We start from the raw sequence: 22,472 nt of genomic DNA, 5'->3' as shown, positions 1-22,472 counted from the left end.
TGGGACGTTAAACCCCACAAATCTGCAAAGACTTGTTTGAATGGCCTGGTTATTGAGGTACAGCTGGCGTCCAGATTTTTCATATAGGTGCCACATTAAGAAGACAAATGGTGGTAAATTAATTTTCTGCACCGTCAATAACGAGCACATTAGTATTTCAGCACATCCATCATTTTTGGATGAGTCATCATCATCATCATCATCAGTAGCAGCAGCAGCAGCAACCTGACTACTTACACTGCCGGAGAAAGGCCTCTCCCATGATTTGGATGAGTAAACTATGTCAATTATGAGCTATTGAAGAGGCAATCACTAGACTACGTTGTCAGACTCTATATAAAGATTTTATTTACAGATAGCTGGTCAGCCAGCTTTTGTTTAATTGTTCTTTTTGTGGAGTACATAAGTCAATGGAGCATTATCTGAATACCTGTTATAAAAATTCTCTTTTGCACAAAATTACTTGACATCTTCCGACTAATTAGATTAAATTTACCTGCACCAATTAAGTGCATTATAACGTACCCGATTTTGGAGATTAGTGGTGGATACCATGACGGGTAGCTTGTCAATGCCTCACCGGAATTCCTTAAATGCTCGAAGTAGAGTTAAGTTAAATGGACCACATTCCCTCTTGTTTTTCTTCTTTTTGAAACCACTTTTGTTCAAACTATCTTCATTTTTTTTCATTCATTCTGTTATATTTTTCTATTTAAGTTTTTTATATTTCTTTAATTTTTTTCTTTAAATTGAATAGACAGCATTTAACCTATAATTGAACGATTGTCTTTCAAAACTACTCGATTCTTGGCCAATCCCTCACTGTGGGTGCGCGTCACAGCTTCGAGGTTTTACTCTACTTTATCCCGCACTAGGTATGATACACGTGACCGAAGAAAAAGAAGCGCCGCGAAGGCTCGCCATGGCGACATTTCTACGGAGGTGCGACATGAAGAAATTCTTCTTTATCGCAGCAGCAGGCTCGCTCTCCTTCATCTCAGCGATCCATTTCGAGAAGCTTGCTAACGCTGTAGCAGCACCGCCTTCAATCTCGCTGACAGCACAGCCTCAAGAACGCGACACACCGACACAGCCTGCCTTGCAAGTCCCGCGAGATAATACGAGCTGCCCGCACAAGATCGACTCCCAGGACGTGCATGGACCGGACAAGGATTGGCACATCGGTGGGTGGGCGGTCCGCCAGCTCTGCAGTCAACCACTGGACACCCTAGTGTTTGTTCACGCGGCGCCCAGCCACTGGGAAAACCGCGCACACATGCGTGCCACACTTTTCGAAGAGGCCGCACGAGCCGCTTTCAACTGGACGGGCGTCTTCTTCGTCGCACAACACAAGGACCCCTTGGTAAACCTCTGGACGAAGCTCGAGGCCGAATTCACGGGTGACGTCGTCATATTTCCTCACCATGATTCCTTCCCCAGCGTCGTCAACAAGTTCGTCCGTGGCATGCGGTGGGTGACCCAGTACTGTCCCAAGGTGCGGAACATCGTCAAGATCGACCATGACGTCGGAGTGCAACCATTCAAGCTTCGGCAGTACCTGGACAAGAGTCTACCCCTGCATAAGAGATCGATCTCTTGCCTTGTGTGGATGTACGCTAGAGTATCCCGAAACGTCAGCGACAAGCACTGCATTCCGGAGGACGATCTCCCCATGGACTTCTACCCGCACTACTGCAGCGGTCGCGCCATGATCATGACGACGGACACGATGGAGAAGCTGTACAGGGCCTCGAAAATTGTCAGGGGTTATCAGATAGACGACACCTACGTGAGCGGACACGTCGCCATGTTGGCTAACGTCGGACACGTGGACATAGGCAGCCAAGTGAGCTTCAATGCCTGGGATAAAAGCACGCAACTCATGCTCCAACCAAAGGCGATCTTCACGCACGACCACTCTACTTACGGAAATTCTGTTGGCCGGAGAGCACAGTGGGGAATGAGTATCTGGACGCAAATGATGGAGGCCCCTGGAAGACACGTGTTCAATTTATCCTACCGATTCGTTGACCAGATGTACAGACGTTCTTTTCATGAGACACAACGTGCCTTAGGAGGAAGATTGCAGTTGCCATCGCGTAACTGGCTGTAGCACCTCCCGCGTAAACAGTTAGCGGAAAACGTACGATAAAACGCTATGAAATAAAAAACAAATGGATTCCTGCTATTTGCTAAAATGTTTCAGTGGCAGCTAGAGGGACGCACGCTAACGCTGACGTTAGCGTGCGTCTCAACCCTAACGCTTAAAGCGGAAGTCGTGGCATGCGAACTGATAGGCTTCTATTACAACGATATGCATTTCCGCTATCACAAATGCAATAAAGCCGCAAGCACCTACGGCGCCATCTAGTTACGAAAACACTACATGCACTGTAGAGACCTTAACAGTGTGCCACTAAATCGAGCTGACCCAAGGTTACCGTTGCGTCTCCATGCCGCGTTTGGTAAAGTGTCTGACGGCCCTAAACGCATCATTGTTTTTTTTTCGACATATGCCACAATCTTGTATTCCTTCAGACCCATATTTCCTGCTTCAGCTTGATATATGGCCGCATTTGCCTTATCTTGGAAGCAAGTAATTGAATACGAGGTCGCCTTCTCTTCGTGGCTATACTGAAAACACGAACGAACCTTGTGAAGAAGTTTTATTGTATGCCGTCGGCATCCCCGAATCGACTGTGTGTCTCAAAAACGTAGCTATTTTATCGGCAGTACACAGGTGGCGAAGCCTTGTTACTCAAATCTAAATGAAATGCTATACCAGTATGTGGAAATGAAGGAGTTTAATAATGCAGGCTGACGACTATAAACATTCCAAGGAGACGGCTCTCGCTTCAACAGGCACCACGACGTTTTCTTACATATATGAAATCGCTTGCGTGAGTTAGCGTTGAACGCTATATTGCATAAATAGCGTTCGTATAAGTAAGAGTTCGGGCTACGTTAACTTTGTGCCCAGGCTCAGTTTGTAGCACGCAACGCTAACGCTAAATTCTCGCGTTTGCTGTTTCCCGCCATACTAAAACTCGCGATTAGTGTTTTAGTATAGCGGAAAACAGCAACCACAAGGATTCATCGTTAGTGTTAGCGTTGCGTGTTCTTAACTAAGGCGAATGCGACCACAAGTCAATCTAAGGCAGGTAGCATGGGATCTTGGGGAATATTCGATTACTGCGTATGTCGAAAGAAAGCGATGTGTTTTCGACCGTCAGATGCAGCACTGGACCAAACGAGGCACGGAGACGCAGCAATGGTGACTTCGGGTCAACTCGATTTAGTGGCGCACTTGAGGTTTCTGCAGTGGATATAGTGTTTCATAACTAGATGGCGCCGTAGGTGATTGCGTTTTAATAGCAGGAATGCCTTACGCTGTACTAAAAAACCACCAATTGGCAGGCAGCGCGGTTTGTTTTAGCATGAGTGCTGAGACGCACGCTAACGATAACACAAGTTTCTTCCGAAACTTTCTAACAACACGTGCGTAGCACCACTGCAATTGTGGCATTGTTCAGATTAACAAAAAGCAAGCAAATAACAATAAATTAGGTTGTGCTCGACGAAAGTACATGTACTTTCGTCGAGCACAACCTAATTTATTGTTCTTTGCTTTTTTGTTAATCTGAACAATGCCAGTATTTCTTAATGAAACATCACTAGCATTCGAAATAACTTGCGTAATTCATCGTTATCAGTTCGGTAATGATAAGGCTGTATGCGTGTGCAGAATTGCATACTTATTTATATTCATATGTGGATACAGAAGTATAGATGTAAATCAATGCGAATGTACATGAATAGATACGGATATGTGTAGGTACATTCATAAGGGGGACTCGCTCTTTGGATTTCGCGTCGACAGGCTGTGCCCCCGCGATCTCTGACGACAGCGCAGCTCTGGCCGACTGGGCTCGCCTACGCCATCTCCTGCCGCCGACAAGAGCTCATGCTGAGTGGTGCCCCGTCCTCGGACTCCTGCGACCATGTCCATCTTTCCTATCTCCTATTTACTTTCGTCGTTTTCTGTCGTTCGCTATCTCTGCGCCTTGCTCTCTCCTTCCTCTCTCTCTCTATGTACCTTTTAATCCTGTCCTTTTAATTCCTCCTTACCCCCATCCCTCGTGAGCTATGGTGTCGCACTCTGATGCAGACAGTTAAGGGGCTCACTTTTTCTTCTTTTCTCTTTAAGAATCACATAAGTACATTCATAAGGGGGAATATCTACAGACGTTTTATATGCATAGGTGTCGCTAGAGATGTGTGCAGAATGTATTGTAACAATAATTCTATTCATACACTGAGTACTTGAAGTCGAACCAGTAGACAGGATCCTATTCATGCTGCTGTGTCGTGGCCAAGCTACTGCATGAAGCTGCATCTGGTTAACCTCCCTGCCTTCCTTTTTTCTCGTTTCTCTCTCTCTCTGCATGAAGTCACCATAATTGGTACTTTAGTCTGACATCAAGCTAATGTCAATATCGATTGGTCTGCCACAAAAAAATTGATTTTAATATCATAACAAGATATCTTATCAGCATTTTATGAGTCTCGCACTTGCCCAAAGTCGTCTCTATGTAGAGTGGATTTGTAGGACAATGCAAGCACAACAACGATAGATAGTGTCCGTACCCCTTTCAGGCACAGGACGCTTAGTTGACTTGTTCGCGTGACATTAAGCATCATGTCTTGCAAATCGATGATGCCATCACATTTCTCTGAAATCTCACTCGTGCACGTACAAACCTTATGGGATATCTTTTAGACGGCAGAAAGCACCTCCCAGCTGAAAAAGCGAAGCGTTTTCAGTGTAGTCATGTAAGAGCCCTTTGGAGCTGGCGCGGGGACAAAACGTCAACGCAACACCCATTGTTTTCGCTTGTTTTCGCCGCAAGCTTAGCGCGATACTAAGACGTTGAAAGGACGAAGCAGTAACGTCCGAGCGCCCGTACACTGGCTGCTATCCAGAAGCAGCTGCTGGAACAATTAACAGAAGGCAAATTCTTGCACATCCATGAAATACTCTGCTGCGGCGCCTCTCGATGTATAAACACCCAATAAGACGAGGATAACCGATCTCAAAGGTTCCCGTAGACACAATATTGCACTAGATGCTAGATAGTCAAATCGGCGTTCCCAAATCCCCCTGTAAATTTAGTGCTATATCATCGTCATCAGCAGCAGCAGCAGCAGCCTGACTACGCCCACTGCAGGACAAAGACCTCTCCCATGTTACGCCAGTCAACTCAGTCCTGTGCTTGCTTCAGCCACTTTATACCCGCAAATTTCCTAACCTCATCGGCTAGCCCACCTAACTTTCGGTCTCCCCTTCAGCCGCTTGCCTTCTCTTGAAATGCAGTATGTGATCCTTAATGACCAGCGGTTGTATTGCCTTCGCGCTATACGTGCCCTGCCTTTCTAATATATAAACAGAGATAAAGGAAAAATACATTTTAGTATATAAGAATATTGGGCATATCCCATGTACACTGGGAACTTGTTATGCGGAGGGAAGGTGACCGTGTTGTAATTTTTTATTAATTGATACGTTATGGAATGATGATAAATATATGCACGAATTTGCACGCACTGACACATGTTGAGCAGTTGCAGATGTTTATATGAGCAGTTGTTTTTACGTGGCCAATGGTGCAAACAGGAACGCGAGTATTAGCAACACCAGAAGCGATAAGGTGATATGAGGCGCTGGTGCTGGCGAGGATGAGTAGCCATAAGGTCGGTATAGCCCTGGACACTGCTACATAAATCCACTTCTGCGCATTGCACCTAACTACATTTGTCGTTAACATGACATGACGCCTTCATCATAGAAGTACATATATAATGTTTACAAGATTGGATAGCCAGCACTGCAACCACATTTGATGATTCACGAACATATATAGTCTATTTGATAAGTATAGTTCCGAGACCTGGCGTGGCTCCGTGGTAGAATGCTTGGGCTCAATTCCTGCTGGCACCCTGGCATTTATTCTTTGTGTTTGTCCCGTCAACGCTGCCAATATCCGGTTTTTTCTAAAGGTTCAAGCGTTGAAATTGCCCACTCGACGTTCCTGGGTTGATATTAACTGTCTATCAACTTCGGCACCTAGCCGCATACCAGTGGCACATACTAGTGCTCCCGGGTATGTGCCACTGTCTGGCGCGAAGTGTTTGACGACGTACGTGACAGTATTGTGTCCTTATTCATGTCTTGACCAACATGTTTAATTCATCTTACCCTCCCACACTAATTTTGGTTCAGGCCAAGTTGAGGAGGTGGTGACGAGAGCAACTAGACGCAAGCGGCTAGATAGATACATAGATTGATAGATAGATATGCAGATAGACGCCAAAAGTATTTGCGGTACGCAAAGAAATTTTCCGCATTTACAAACTGCGTTGAGACTGGCACTTCAAACGTGTCACTCAAGTTTGGCACTCGGACCCAGATTCATACAAAAAAGTCTTCCCGCCACAACTATATACTGGCGAGAGAAGATACCAGAAGACGAGTTTTTTGCTGATACAATCGGGCAAACTAGGTCATATATTCTAAAGGTGTATGGCCGATAGCAAACGGTATTCAGGAACAAAATGCTGTTTCAGTTACGAGTGCAGTGCGTCGATTTCTGCCGCTCTCAGCGTGGTATGCTACTTTTGGCAGATATGGGGTCCTTGAACGCTAAAGGAATAATATCGCCAGGTCCATGGAGGCAGCGAAGGTGAGAGGGTTCCTGAAATGAGGAGACTTCACACCTATAAGGTAGAAGTGGAACCTGCACCCCTATACTGTTTCGAACAATAAATGTTTCTTCCTCCTGCTCCTTAGCAATTCCGATAACAGCTGCTCTTGACAATCGCGAGAGGCTGGAAAGAGAGCAATATATCACATGTGACCTTTTCAGAGGGCTGAGTCAGCCTATATGCTTCTTAACCTTGACAGATTCAGCTCATACACGTTGACATGCCCCAAGTCCTCATGACGCAAAAAGGTATGAGAACAAAGGGGCGCCACCGCAGCTTACGTTCTCCCCAACAGCCAATGCGTGTGAGGCACGTTTATATGGTGAGACTGCTACTTAACACGTTATTTGCGTAACACGTTCTGCTTAACACGTCATTCGAAGCTTCAGACATCGCTGCAGCAACTGCTTGTCAGTTTGACTGGCACAATTTTTTAAAACAAAAAAAAAACAACGAAAAGAAAGGGAATCACGCAGTGTTGCGCATATCGAATTTAGTAAAATCGTTTCGCATTGGGACACTGTATAGGCGTGAGCGTCATGAGGGGGGTGGAGAAAAGGGTCATTATCTTTACTTTTTCGGACCTTTCGAGTCATTTTATAATCTGCAGGGTTATGGCTAAGCACGTTAGATGATGGTGGCGACAACGACCCTTTGACCTGCATTCAAAAAACTATTTAAGGCCCTCCCTCCCACCCGCCCTTCTACCCTGGACGCCAGGTACCAATGACAGGCCTTCACAAGAAACATGTCATCGCTTGGATTTCATTTTTTAGAGTCATGGTCGAGCTCATTTTTATTCGGGGGGGGGGGGTGCAACTTGCCTTACCCTAATCCTAAAGCTATTTACAACTTTTCCCGTGCTGCCCCGCCACGGTGGTCTAGTGACTAAGGAACTCGGCTACTGACCAGCACGTCGCATCCCGGCTGCGGCGGCTGCATTTTCGATGGAGGCAACAATGCTGTAGACCCGTGTGCTCAGATTTGGGTGCACGTTAAAGAACCCCTGAAGATATAAGTTTCTGAAGCCCTCCACTATGGCGTCTCATAATTGTATCGTGGTTTTGGGATGTTAAACTCCACATATCAACCAACTTTTCATTGCTGTAATTGCTGTTTAAATAAAAAACACAGCAAGTAAAGCGCACATGTGTGTGCGTCGCCCTATTAAACTCAGTTTTATTATCTTGCTTCTCGTCAGTCGGTCAATTTAAAGCAGCAGAAACTGCAAGAGGTAATGCGTCAGTATGTAGCGTTGGCCAAATGATGTATGGGAAACGGATAAAGAAGTCGTTTTCACAAAACGTCCACCGATGGGATATAGGATCCCTTAATAGGTTCATTGATGAGTCAGTCGCTACCCATGCACTATATTTCTTGATTATCACCTTCAAGGCTTGAGCAATATTGCATGATGTGTGTCGGACACTAGAAAAATTGCATGTTACTTCAAATAATCAGCATGATTTGGGTGCACGTTAAAGAACCCGAGGTGGTCGAAATTTCCGTAGCCCTCCACTACGGCGTCTCTCATAATCATATGGTTGTTTTGGGACGTTGGGACGTTAAACCCCACAAGTCAATCAATCAAATAATCAGCATGCTTCTTTTCAATGAAATTGTGAAATTAGCACGAAATCAGTGCTTGAAAACCTGTCGTGAGAGCAGGCGTTGTACCCCTCCAGGTGGCAGTTGCCAGCCCTCTTTCCCTCTTTCCGCTGTGTCTTTTTGTATCTGTGTATGCAAATCAAATAAATAAATAGTTGTTATGGTACTCGACTGCTGACCCTAAGATAGCGGCATCGGATCGCAGCGGATGCATTTCAACGGAGGTTGAGTGCTACAGGCGTGTGTACTTAAATTAAGGTGCACGCTAAAGAACACCAGATGGGCAAAATTTTCGGAGCCCTCTACTGCGGCGTTCTTCGTAGTCAGTGGGTGATATTTGGATATTGTAATCGTGCTTCAAGGCACACGTGTTCACCGGAGCATTCACACCGTCTGTACCATTATTACGTAGGTTAATGGCAATTTAGGTAATCACTATTCGCCTCGTAGATGATAATGCATGATATGCGTGAATTGTTGAACATGCGTGAATGACATATTGTAGGACTTCCTTTCTAGTTTGTCTTGTACAGTTTCAATTGTGCTTCAATATGGTCGTTTGTTGGGCTAGTTGTCTTTCTATACTTTGAATTACTTAAGTTGTGGGAAGTTATTTTTTTTTGTTTTCAGACTACTTATTAGGCAACGTTTACTGTACATTGTTAATTTCGTGAGATGTGAAACAAAGAAAATAACGTAGGCTGTTATACACTCTGCGCGAACATCACGTTCTGGTATACGTACACGAGCCAACGTCGGGAATATTGTGTGTTTAGAACTAATGTTCGACAACTTAAAAGTATTCAGGGTACTCTACTACGGGAGAGTAGCAAACCGCCTCAGTTACACTTAGAATCGGCAACTTCTGGGTATACTCAGGAAGCTCGAAGTCACGCATTAAACGTGGTTAAATTAACCGCGTGAACAACGTCACTTTCATGTTCGCTATCGTTAAGTCTCATTCTTTCTTTATGCCTGACTCACATATTATATATCATCATTCATTTATCATCATCTACATATCACGACAGCATTGCCTTTTTTTTTTCGGGACGGTAAACCCCCGTCAGTTAATAAAATTGTTATTTTTAGCACTGCCTTGTGTGTGTCATCCTGGTGATCATTATATCAAAATCCAGAACTGAAGCTTATGTTAAGGCATTCGCCTGTGCTCTAACTCTAAAAGTCTGTAAAAGGAATATGGTTAATTTTATCTTAAATAAATAGAGCCATCTTGCTGAAAGCTCGGAAGTGTTAGCTAAAATTGGTAAAAAGCCAAAGTGTCGGCGTAGAATCGATGTTTTATTTGTCTTTCAACTACCGTAAACAAATGCTCAGAACGGAAAATCATTACGCGAACTGAGACTTGTGCTATAGCACTTGAACAAGTGCCCTGTCTTTACTCGTTTAACGCGGTTGGCAGCTCCATAAGTAAGATGCCAAGGTAACTGGCCACCGACAGGTTCTCGCGCTTTAGTAGGATGCCAAGGTAACTGGCCACCGACAGATTATCGCGCACGTGGACAGGCGACCATTAGTTACGCGCCAACTCAGAGCAGTGGGCGAAAAAACACAATCACCAAAGAAGCAAAGAAGGGAAGCTCGTGTGATGGACACCCCATAATTTATCTCACCCTGTAGATTTTTCCCTTGGTCTTGTCCGCCATCGCCGCCGCTTCTCACCGGAAGCCCTTCGTGTAGGAGGCCTTCAACGCAGCGAGGGCTCTCAGTCACAACAACGGCGCGAGCTACACCAAATGACGCGGCAGTGCCCCTGTTCGTCAGCCAAGTGCCGCTTCACTCCCAACAATGCCGCTTCCCCGAGTAAAGCCGGCGCGATTAAAATAACCCCCCGCTGTCGCGCACTTACCCGGTGGCCGACGCTTTCAAGACCACGTGGGTGCTTCGAACACGCCCTTTCCTTCTACTTACTATCTGGCTTCGTGCCTCTCTCTCTCCGTCAAAGATTGTGCCTGGTTTCTTATCTTTTTCCGTTTAGTTCCACTACTCCGCATAGTCTTGACTATAGTTGTTTTTCTTTTTCTTAATTGTCTGTCACTAACAGACGAATGAGCGTGCGTTGAATTTTGAATACAAAGCACACTGACCGACATGCTAGTCGGGGCTTGAATGTAGTCGAGACGGGCGCACTAGAATGAAGGAGTAGAGGCTCAATGAAAGGAATGGTGGAGCGAGAGAGAGAGGGGGGGGGATTTTGTTATGGCTTCGAAGGGGAAGCGTCGCGACGTTTACTACGAGTGACACTTAATTCAGCCACTTGACATCTCCGCGACTCTAACGCCCGGCCTTCGCCCGCGGTTTCGTATTTAGCTGATAGCCCATTTTTCTATTTCTCTATCTTGCACCGTTTGTTTTGCTGCAGCCCCGTCTCGGCGAAACGAAGACGCGCCGTTCAGACGATGCTCCGCACTCTTCGTCCGTTACCGCCCGTGCAATCGCTTTTTTTTTTTTTTGCTTTTGCGAACGTGTGCATATTGGGGCGTTAACTGATAACCTAATACTGATGCGTTTTAATTCGCGAGATTGGATTTCTCAAGTCAGGCATCAGAAGAGCCATTAAGCGGCGTCTGCGAAAGCCTGCAAAATATGTGCTTGCACAATACAACCCCAAGCAGAGTGTCAACCCAACACGGTCCAAGTTCGTAACACGCTTGCTTCAAGTTCTCGCCGTACTCAGCGTGCAAGACGATCCCGTTACCTTAGCATGCAAATAGAGTGGTGCCCCTCTGCGAGATAGGCGTTTGTGAAGGGTTGTGTATACAGCGGGTTATCTCTTGCAATACGGCCTTATTTGCGTACTTTGACCGATTCATCGCCAGACGAAGTTGACAGGCTGTTTTTAAGAGATGGATGGTTTGGCGGCGTCGCGGTGACGTAGTTAGACGTTGTTTATCGTGCTACGTTGCGTGCCACAGCCAGAGGCGACCGGAGTAAACGGCGTGTGTATGTCCGAGGAATAATTGACGTGGTTGGCTAAGAGGATGTCAGTGTCACGAGAAAACTTCAAGGTCGATTGCGTGCGAGGATAAGCGACACTGTAACCATTCCCCGTACTCGGCTTCTTGCTTATGCGAGGAATCCTAGCGCTCTCAGTAAATGGAACGCCAGTAGCGTATCAGGCTGTGAGTCGGCGTGAACTCAGACGGAGACAAAAAGTGCTGGTTTACTTAATAATGTGAACAATTAATGCTGCTCATTTCACGTGATGGCTATGGGGCACCCTGTGGAGAAGAGGGTGAGGACTTCGAGCACAAGAGGTGTTTTCAGCGCGCCGCTAAATCTAAGCACGCTCGTGTTCCCCAAATTTCGCCCCACCGAAATGCGACCGCCGTGGCTCGGAATCGAACCCGCACTCTTGAGCTTGCTGAGCGCGATACGTCACGTCCTAATCTACACCGAAGCTGTTCCTGGTCATGATTTTTGTGCCCGCTGTCCGGCGTAGATCACAGTGGTACTTCATGTCCGGTGTCTGTCGTAAATCGTAGTGGAATTTTAGCCGCAGAAAGTCAGTAAATCCAACTACTAATATGTGCCGCTCCTGCGACCGCTCCCATTATACTAACTAGCTTCGCACAACTCACCACTAAGCTTACAACTTGCCCCGCCGCGGTGGTCTAGTGGCTAAGGTACTCGGCTGCTGACCCGCAGGTCACGGGATTGAATCCCGGCTGCGGTGACTGCATTTCCTATGGAGGCGGCAATGTTGTAGGCCCGTGTGCTCAGATTTGTGTGCACGTTAAAGAATCCCGGGTGGTCGAAATATCCGGAGCCCTCCACTACGGCGTCTCTCATGGTGGTTTTGGGACGTTAAACCCCACATATCAATCAAAGCTTACAACTTCGGCTTCCGATTTAACCACTTTGTTCCACTTCATTCAACCACCTTCGCTCAATCCCGCCATACATTATCAGCGTGCCTTTACAGCGAGGGGTGTTTTGGGCAGCGTCTACTTCTAGAAAATACAAAAAAGTAGCGAAAGCTGCGACGAAATCATTGCCCACCTTTTATGTGAGTGTACCCATTTCAACGCGCCAAGGCAAAAACTTATATACTGAAGTTCTGGGTAGACTAGATGATCGGCCTTTGTTGGAACAAAGGGTTCTGGGTCATTGGTCAAGCCCATCCTCAGCCCAGAAGGCTTTGAAAGCTTTGCTACGCTTTCTTGCGGACAACTGGCTTCAGAGACAGACTTTAGTGTCTTATTCTCTTTGATTACCGATAAGGTTGCACAAATGATGAAGCAGCACCACTCACATAAAGTCGGACCGGATGATCGAGGGCTTTAAATGACTCAGCTAAATTCCATGCCGTTGTGCGAAAATGGAAAGACACTGGTGTACGAAAGACAGAAGAAATGAAGAATGAACATCGTCAGAGTATACTTAAGTCTATACGTGGGCACCGTCACATAATTTCAAAGGCATCGCGTATATGTATGTATAGTCGCAGAGTCATGCGATGGTGTCAATTTTAGAGGTGACATGCGGGGTCTCCTTACGGGGAATTTTTCCTACACCCAACTGTCGCTCGCTTTGCTATCCAATACATTTAAATTGCAGGCTCTTTATAGAAGTTAAAATGTTGGGTGCACTGTTTCGTACATCTAGGATGTATGAAGCGACGCGATCATTGATATTGCCACCTACTTCTAGTAGTGGGTCGTATGCCAAGTTGAAGGCTCACACCACAGAGAAGAAAGAAGTGCGCGTGGACCCCCGCTCTGGCAAGCAAGCCCAACCAACGCGCTTGGTTAGAGCCCTGTTGCTCGAACATCAATAAACCTTGTCGACACCCCCTGGAGCGACGTGACAATTGGTGGAGGGGCGGGGTAGCCCCTCACGGATGTTTAAGACCCCTCCTGGAAGCGGCACCACAAGCCCAGTGCGAGTCCACACTCCCGTTCATCGGACAAGCCGCAGGATCAGGGGATTGCCACCCGAAGCTGACCCTACAATTCACACTAGTATGATGAGTACGTCCGTTCAAACCACTTTAACAGGAACGGGAAACCCCCCGGTGACTCGGTACACCCTCGAAAGTCCACAGGTTCCGACACCGTTTCATGGCACCGAGCTCGAAGACGTCGAGGACTGGTTGGTCGACTTCGAACGCGTGGCTGCTTTGAACGACTGTAACGACGCGGCCAAACTACGGCGTGTGTACTTCTATTTGGAGGATGGAGCACGTACCTGGTACATGAATCACGAGGAACAGATGACATCGTGGCCCGAATTCCGCCGCCGGCTGTTGGACACTTACAGAAGTGCTGATCGCCACGAACGAGCGGAGCGAGCGATCCAGGCCCGCATCCAGATGCCCAACGAAACTGTCACGACCTATGTGGAAGATATGACGCGCCTGTTCCGACGGGCCGATCCAAGTATGACAGAAGAAAAGAAGTTGCGTCACCTGATGCGGGGAGTTAAGGAGCAGCTTTTCGCTGGCCTTGTACGGAGCCCTCCGAGCACGGTCGTCGAGTTTTTGTCTGAAGCCGCCACGATGGAAAAGATGCTTCAGCATCGATCCACCCTGCATGAGCGGCAAGTGAACACGTCCACTGCTCAAGTTCTCACGACTTTTGGGAACAACACCGAGCGTCTGCGCGACCTTATCCGCTCTATAGTACGCGAGGAGCTGCAAAAGGCTGCCACACCACCACTACCTACGGTGAGTTCTATTGCAAGTATCGTCAAGGACGAACTGCATCATGCCCTGCGTGACCCTGTGAGTCTGGATAACGCCACACCCGCCCCGGCTGACTACCACCGTGCGACTTATGCGGAAGCCTTGAAGCGTCCAGCTTCCTCTTCCCCGCTGTTTGTTCAGGCACCTCCTACAGTTTCACTTCAGTCGGCGCAGCCTCTACGGTACTACGAGAACACACGCGCGCCCCCACCCCTCGTTTACGCCAACCCTGTGCATCTTGCGGAACAACCAGCACACTACCTTGACGACAGACGTGCTTCGCCTCGGAAATCTGATGTTTGGCGCACTCCTGATCGCCGACCTTTGTGCTTTCACTGCGGTGAAGCGGACCATTTGTACCGCCAGTGTCCATACCGGCGCCTCGGGCTGCGCGGCTTTTCAGTATATTCAGCGCCTCCTCGATATGGCCAGCGACCCCGGGACATTGAGGATTACCTGGCTCAACAGCGCATGCCACCGCCTTCTGGACGGCAGCCGCGCTCACCGTCGCCGAGGAGCTTTTCATCTTCGCCACAGCGCCATGCTGGCGCACGGTCCCCCAGTCCCCGCCGGGAAAACTAACGCAAGCGACCCTTGGAGGCGAGGTCGCTGGCAGTCGACGTGCTGACGACCTGAAGATCAACGCTAACAGTAAAGGGTGCGGATTCGACTGAGCGATATGTGCGGCTTTCTCTGGATATACCGGTGCTAATAGACGGATATGCAGTAGGTGCTTTAGTTGATACCGGGGCTGACTATTCTATACTAAGCGGGAAAATGACCAGACTACTAAAGAAGGTAATCACGCCCTGGCATGGCTCTGTGATTCGAACGGCTGGTGGCCACACCGTCTCTCCGCTTGGAACCTGCACGAGTAGAGTTCGGGTCTGCGGCTATACTTTTGTAGCAAGTTTCCTTGTGCTCCGTGAATGTTCACGCGACGTTATTCTTGGTGTTGACTTCCTGCAGGAGTATGGAGCTGTCATTGACCTTCAAGAGAATCGCATCACCTTCTCAGCCGACCGAGCAATCGACAAGCAGGACGACCAACAACGTGCCAACATTCTTCGTGTTTCTGCTGAAAGTATAACGCTTCCTCCAAGAGCCAGTGTTATTGTCGACGTCACATGCTGTGGATTGCGAAATGGTGAAGCGATTGCAGAAAGTAATTTTGAACACCTGCTGACTCAAGGTGTTTGTGTGGCTAGGAGTATCATACAGCTACGTGATGGCCGATCTCAACTGCTCGTTACAAATTTTAGCAACGAACACCGACACCTTTTCCATGGCACTTCGTTAGCGTTTGCAGATGAATTAGGTACCGTTCCCATCTGCTTCTCGTCGGACGCAGTGGAGGCCGCCGATACGTCTCTAAACAATATTGATGTTAATTCTAACCTCACACCAGAAAACCAGACAGCACTGCGAAAACTCTTGCTTGAATTCAAGTCATGCTTCGCTGCTTCCTCTAAGGTGCGCCAGACTTCGATCACTAGACACAGAATCATCACTTACGACGACGCCCGCCCAGTACACCAACAGCCTTACCGTGTGTCAGCGAAGGAACGAGAAGCCATTCGTACGCAAGTTCGAGAAATGCTTGACGACGGCATCATCGAGCCTTCCAACAGTGCGTGGTACTCTCCGGTCGTCCTAGTCAAGAAAAAAGACGGAACGCTACGTTTTTGCGTCGATTACCGGAAGCTGAACAGGGGGACTAAAAAGGACGTGTACCCGCTGCCACGCATCGACGACTCGTTAGACAGATTACGCCGCGCCCACTATTTTTCCTCTTTGGATTTAAAAAGCGGGTGCTGGCAGATCGAGGTTGACGAGCGAGATCGCAAGAAAACGGCCTTTGTTAGCCCTGATGGCCTGTATGAATTTCGAGTCCTTCCTTTTGGTTTGTGCTCAGCGCCCGCAACCTTCCAGCGAATGATGGACACTATGCTTACTGGTCTGAAGTGGCAAACTTGTCTCGTATACCTTGATGATGATGTCGTTTTTTTCTGAAACCTTCCAGCAACATCTTCATCGCCTCAGGAGTGTGCTACAGGCTATTCAATCAGCAGATCTTACACTCAAACCGCAGAAGTGTCACTTTGGTTATGAAGAGCTCAAATTCCTTGGCCACGTAGTCAACGCGAAAGGAGTCCGACCCGACCCCGACAAACTTGCCGCTGTAGCCGCGTTTCCGCATCCTACAGACAAAAAGACTGTTCGGCGCTTTCTGGGCTTGTGCGCCTACTATCGACGATTTATTAGAGGGTTTTCGAAGATAGCGGAACCCTTGACTCGCCTTACACGCGACGACACACCGTTTCTATGGGCTACCGAACAACAGGCTGCTTTTGCCGAGCTACGACAGCGGATGCAGTCAGCCCCTGTTCTTGCGCATTTTGACGATGATGCTGACACAGAGGTGCACACTGATGCCAGTAACATCGGCCTCGGCGCAGTGCTCGTCCAGCATCAGCACGGCAAAGAACGAGTCATTGCCTATGCCAGCTGCTCACTGTCTCGTACCGAGGTGAATTACACGACCACAGAGAAAGAGTGTCTCGCAGTAGTGTGGGCGATCACCAAGTTTCGCCCGTACCTCTATGGTCGTCCATTTAAAGTAGTGACGGACCACCATGCCCCCTGCTTGTTGGTAAACATTCGTGATCCCTCTGGACGACTGGCCCGATGGAGCTTGCGTCTACAGGAATTTGATGTTACCGTCGTATATAAGTCTGGACGGAAGCATGAAGACGCTGATACGCTGTCGCGTGCACCCATATCTTTAGTCAATCAAGAAGAAGACGACGATGACGGTTTCCTCGGCGCCCTTAGCTCATCTGACTTGAGCAGACGCCAGCGAAAGGATGAAGAGATTTGACCGCTCATCGACTATCTGGAGGGTCATAGCGCCGTTATACCTCGCCATCTATTTCATGTCATGACGTCTTTCTGCCTCCGAGGTAATGTCCTGTACAAAAAAAAAACGCCCGTTCTACGAGCCGTGCTTACCTCCTCGTCGTTCCGAAGGACATGCGGGACGAAGTCCTCTCCGCGTGCCATGACGAGCCCACATCTGGTCATCTAGGTTACTCGCGAACGCTCGCCAGAGTAAGTGAGGCGTACTACTGGCCCGGACTTTCGGCAAGCGTGAAGCATTACATTAAAAGCTGTCGTGAATGCCAGCGTCGAAAGTCGCCACCAAGCAAGCCGGCTGGATTACTTCAGCCAATTGATCCACCCCACAAGCCATTTGACCGAGTCGGCATGGACATTCTCAGCCCATTTCCTTTATCGTCCGACGGCAACAAATGGGTCATTGTTGCAACTGACTATTTGACCCGCTATGCTGAGACACAGGCGATACCACGAGCCACGGCTTCTGAGGTAGCACAGTTCTTCATGTGCCACATTGTTCTGCGCCACGGTGCTCCATCTACAGTGATAACCGACAGAGGAACAGCGTTCACTGCACAGCTTATTGATGAAGTTTTTCGGCTAAGTAACACTAGACATCGAACGACGACTGCTTACCATCCGCAGAGCAACGGCTTAACCGAGCGACTAAATAAGACAGTCACAAACATGATCTCCATGTACATCGACGTCCAACACAAAACATGGGATCGCATTTTGCCTTATGTGACGTTCGCTTATAACACCGCCGTTCAAGAAACAACCCGATTTACACCGTTTCGCCTTCTCTACGGCCGCGAAGTTCAGACGATGCTGGATGCGATGCTTCCTTATGAAGGCGCTGATCGATTAACAACTGACGCAGAAGAATTTGCAGAGCGTGCCGAGGAAACTCGCCAGCTCGCCCGGCTATACACATTGGTCAGCAGCAACAGGTCGATGCACGACGTTACAATATGCGTCACAATGACGTATCTTACAGTCCGGGAGACCAAGTTTGGGTTTGGACCCCTGTTCGACGCCATGGCCTCTCCGAAAAGTTGCTCAGCAGATACTTCGGTCCGTATAAAGTAATACGCCGCGTGAGCGACGTAAACTACGAAGTGGTTCCGGACGCTACGTCGTCAGGATTGGCATAACGAAAACAACCGACCTCTGACATAGTTCACGCGGTGCGCATGAAGCCCTATTTTGCGCGTTCCTAAAAGACCACTTTTCCTGTGTTTTTTTTATTTGTTCTCTGACAATTGCCTCAGCATTGGTGAACTTATCGCGTCTAACATTTGATTATTGGTGCCCTTTTTCATTGTTTAACCTACTTTGTTTTGGTTTTTTTTTTCAATAACTTTACAGCATCGGGATGATGCTCTTTCTTTTTTTTTTTTTGTTGAGGAGGAATATTGCCACCTACTTCTAGTAGTGGGTCGTATGCCAAGTTGAAGGCTCACAACACAGAGAAGAAAGAAGTGCGCGTGGACCCCCGCTCTGGCAAACAAGCCCAACCGACGCGCTTGGTTAGAGCCCTGTTGCTCGAACATCAATAAACCTTGTCGACACCCCCTGGAGCGACGTGACAATATGATTTATAAAATATACCAACCTGCGCGATCACTTGTGCCGGACCGGACGTTGTGCGCTTCCTTGTGTGCGCGCTTTCGCACGAATTACGAGCATACTCCTATTAGCCTTTCAGCGTCTCTTTTTCAGTTTCCAAGGGACTGCTTTCAGCTCTCCCATAGTAGAGTACCGAGTACCCTAAATTGTTAACTACTTCTTCTAAACACACAAGGAAACCAACTGGGTTCAGACTGCTTTGTCTTCCTCATTTTCTTTATGTATATGCTGGGGAAGCTATGAAAAGTGCAGCCATGAGCGAAAGTAAATGGGCCATTGCTATGCGTGTGCTTTCACCATCTGCGCCGTCAAGTGGAGGGTCATTTGCTGCCGGGAGCATTGCTCTGACGAATTACGTCAAATCCGTGCTTCAGACAGCCGACGACTCACGAATAGATGACGCAAACAGTGGTTTCAGCAGGCACCCCCATGATTCGTGTAGCTTTGTTCATACATACACTAAAAATAAAAAGGGTCGTGTGTTAAGAGATAAAATTAACATATATTTTGCTTTAATCTTTTTGTACAACACAATTTACATCTATCTATCTATCTATCTATCTATCTATCTATCTATCTATCTATCTATCTATCTATCTATCTATCTATCTATCTATCTATCTATCTATCTATCTATCTACCTATCTATCTATCTATCTATCTATCTATCTATCTATCTATCTATCTATCTATCTATCTATCTATCTATCTATCTATCTATCTATCTGTCTGTCTGTCTATCTGTCTGTCTGTCTGTCTGTCTGTCTGTCTGTCTGTCTGTCTGTCTGTCTGTCTGTCTGTCTGTCTGTCTGTCTGTCTGTCTGTCTGTCTGTCTGTCTGTCTGTCTGTCTGTCTGTCTGTCTGTCTGTCTGTCTGTAAAGCTTCTGGTAAGCCCTTAGTCTATTGAACTTCTGTTTCAGTTCAAGTAAATTATTGAAATTTCGATACTGTTCTTAAAGAGACACTAAAAGCAACTATTAAGTCGACATTGTTGAAATAGCGGTCCAGAAACCTCTTAGTGTTGCTTTCGTACCAAGGAAGTGGTTATTTTGGAATAAAATCACGTTTTAGTGGTCAGCTTCGGGTTAGCGCCCATCAAATTACCCGGCTCAAGCGGAACGTGGCGCGTCAATGTTGCCGTGCACAGCGTTGCCCGGCTTTACAGTGCGGCCGCCGACACTAGTAGCAGGAGAACAAAAGCGGCGGAAGTCACAGCAGCAACAACGGACATTGAACAATTTCCTGTCATTGACTCCAAGATAGCAAACGTGTTTTGGTACAAATGGGCCCCGCTATATGGCACGATTGATAGTTTGATATTCGAGGTTGAACGTTCCAGAACCACCCTATGACTATTAGAGACGGCGTAGTTGAGTGCTCCGGAAATTTCGACCACCTGGGGTTCTTTAACGTGCACCCAAATCTGAGCACATGGTTTCGCCTCCACCAAAAATGCAGCCGCCGCAGCCGGAATTCGATCCTGCGACGTGCGGGTCAGCAGTCGAGTACCTTAGCCACTAGACCACTGCAGCGGGGCACTAGATGGCACGACCTGCCCAGTTTAACCAGGCAAAAATTGATATTTTGAACCACTCGCGCCATTCCCCATAGTAACGTCCGGTGGTTCTTTTTTCCATGAAACAAATAGGAACGAACAAGCAGCATTTAATTATATTTCTCGATACACGGAAGGTTCCTTATTTAGTGCAGCTAGTTCGATTACTAATGATTAATATGTGGTGGTACGTGAGACGTAATCAGGATCATTTCGCGAATGTCCTATCGTAGCATGTGTTCTCGTGCATTTATCCTAATTTCATGGTAATTAGGACACTGATTTTGATAATATTGTCGTTTTATACGTTTTCATAGATTGAGTTTTCACTCTGACATCGATTGTAAGTGGAGTTTAGTGTCCCTTCAAGTAGAACAGGGACTATTTTTCTACACTACGTTTCGGAAAGGGATAAAGCGTTCAGTCAGTTACCACAGACAGTGTAACTTACACTCAGAATACAAGTCCCGGCTCTCAGTGAACATGTTCAGCTATTTGGGATATCGAGCAAAATTATGGGAACATTGTACATGGTGTACGTGAATTTTCTCTGTAACTGCAACAATTAGATTTCGACAAAGCATTCTTGCTTAAATTGAAAACGCATGACTATTGTAGCCAGGCATAACAGTTAACAACAACGCGAACAAATCTTTTCAGATTTAGTGTGCTGCCTCTTCGCAATTTTTTTCTTACTTTTCAAGGTGTTCCCTTATTTTTTTTTTTTTGAAAGATTACCTCGACGTCAACAGTCAGAGTTTATTGAACTTAAGCCATGCCACACTCGCAACGAGAGCACGCGTCAGTCACACGTAAATTTCTTCTTTATTTTGTTCCGAGATAAAAAAGGGTGCCGCTTGAATAAGCACCGAAACGTCTTCATCGCTATCAAGCCTTAGTGTGCTGTGTTGTAAGTGAAGCGTCGAGGTCTGCATAAACGCGGTACAAGTGCGCCTCCGCCGGGTCGGTAAACGTTCGTGTTATCAATAATGCATTTGCTATCTATGTCGCTCTTAGCTAGTATAGCTCTTGCATATATAGCGCTTGTGTAAGTGTCAAAATATTCTGTGCCCAAAAGTAAGCTCTTAAGTGCTCCTGCTTAAGTGCACTCGAAGTCAATGTTCACTGTTGACTTGGAAGTGAACAGTAGATGTTCTCTGTTGACTTGGAAGCCTCCACGCTCACTTCATTAGGTTCGTGCGAACCCGCGAAAGATGGTGAGTATAAAAACACACCGTTGTAGTTCACTTATATGCACTTCTAGACAAAAAAAAAGGATGAATTGTTGTGCGCACACAATGGCGTTAAGAAATTTTGAAAAGTTGTATAAATTGCTTGAAACTTTGCGTGGTTTAAGAATGACGAAACTCGATAATCACGAATCATAGAACATTGTTGAGGCCGTTGCCTACAAGGATACAACATAAGATAGATAAATCATGTCTTGTTATGTAACCGGGGGCTAAAGTCTGGTTAAACTGTTTTCCCACAAAAGGGGAATTATGCCCATTAAAGCGGTGAGACCACTGCCGAGTGCCATGAAGAAGCCAGACGACGAAAAGTGCATTGAAGCTAGTTCATTTACTCAGACGAGAAAAAAAGTATATGAAACCAACATTCCAAGAAAATAAGACTAAAGGCACTATTCACGTGTGACTCCAGATTGTTCTCTTTAAATAATTGGGTGCACAAACATTATTGGCTCACGGCTACTTATACCAGCAGAGAACAGCTAACAACAATACACGCTTGTAAATACTATATGTATACACATCACGTGTACTGTGGGACACTGAGCGCGTAGATGACTTTTACCAATAGTAGTGACATATTAGTAAACACACACACACACACACACACACACACACACACACACACACACACACACACACACACACACACACACACACACACACACACACACACACACACACACACACACACACACACACACACACACACACACACACACACACACACGCACGCACACTCACACACACCTCCAATTATGTTACGCAACCGAATTTTGTCGCAGCGCAAATCGAAGCGTATTATACTGTTAAATGGCAATCAACGACCCACCGTTGTGGTCTATAGCGGTTATTGATCTCGACGGCTGACCCGCAGGTCACGGGATCGAATCCCGGCCACGGCAGGTGCTCTTTCGAAAGGTGGAAGCGAAATGCTTGAAGCGCGCGTAGATTTATGTGCACGTTAAAGAAGCCCCAGGAGGTCGAAATTTTCGAAACCTTCCACTATACGATGTCTTTCAATTATATCGCGGTTTTGAGACGTTGAAACAAAACAATT

The 22,472-nt window shown here is 47.0% G+C and overlaps 1 protein-coding gene across 1 annotated transcript in view; it reads right to left on the bottom strand.

Annotated features, from left to right (window-relative positions):
* The window catches only part of LOC119161404 (calpain-A), a 32,411-nt gene extending 22,196 nt beyond the window's left edge, over window positions 1-10,215 (bottom strand). Inside the window, exon 1 of the mRNA XM_075889581.1 lies at window positions 10,005-10,215. Coding sequence (XP_075745696.1) covers window positions 10,005-10,037 — 33 coding nt within the window. The 5' untranslated portion in view covers window positions 10,038-10,215. The remainder of the gene's footprint in view (window positions 1-10,004) is intronic.
* Between the last annotated feature and the right edge of the window lie 12,257 nt (window positions 10,216-22,472).

This window comes from Rhipicephalus microplus, chromosome 3 (assembly GCF_043290135.1).
Source record: "Rhipicephalus microplus isolate Deutch F79 chromosome 3, USDA_Rmic, whole genome shotgun sequence".
In the NCBI taxonomy this organism is placed as follows: Eukaryota; Metazoa; Arthropoda; class Arachnida; order Ixodida; family Ixodidae; genus Rhipicephalus; species Rhipicephalus microplus.
This window is presented reverse-complemented; position numbering and strand designations above follow the sequence as displayed.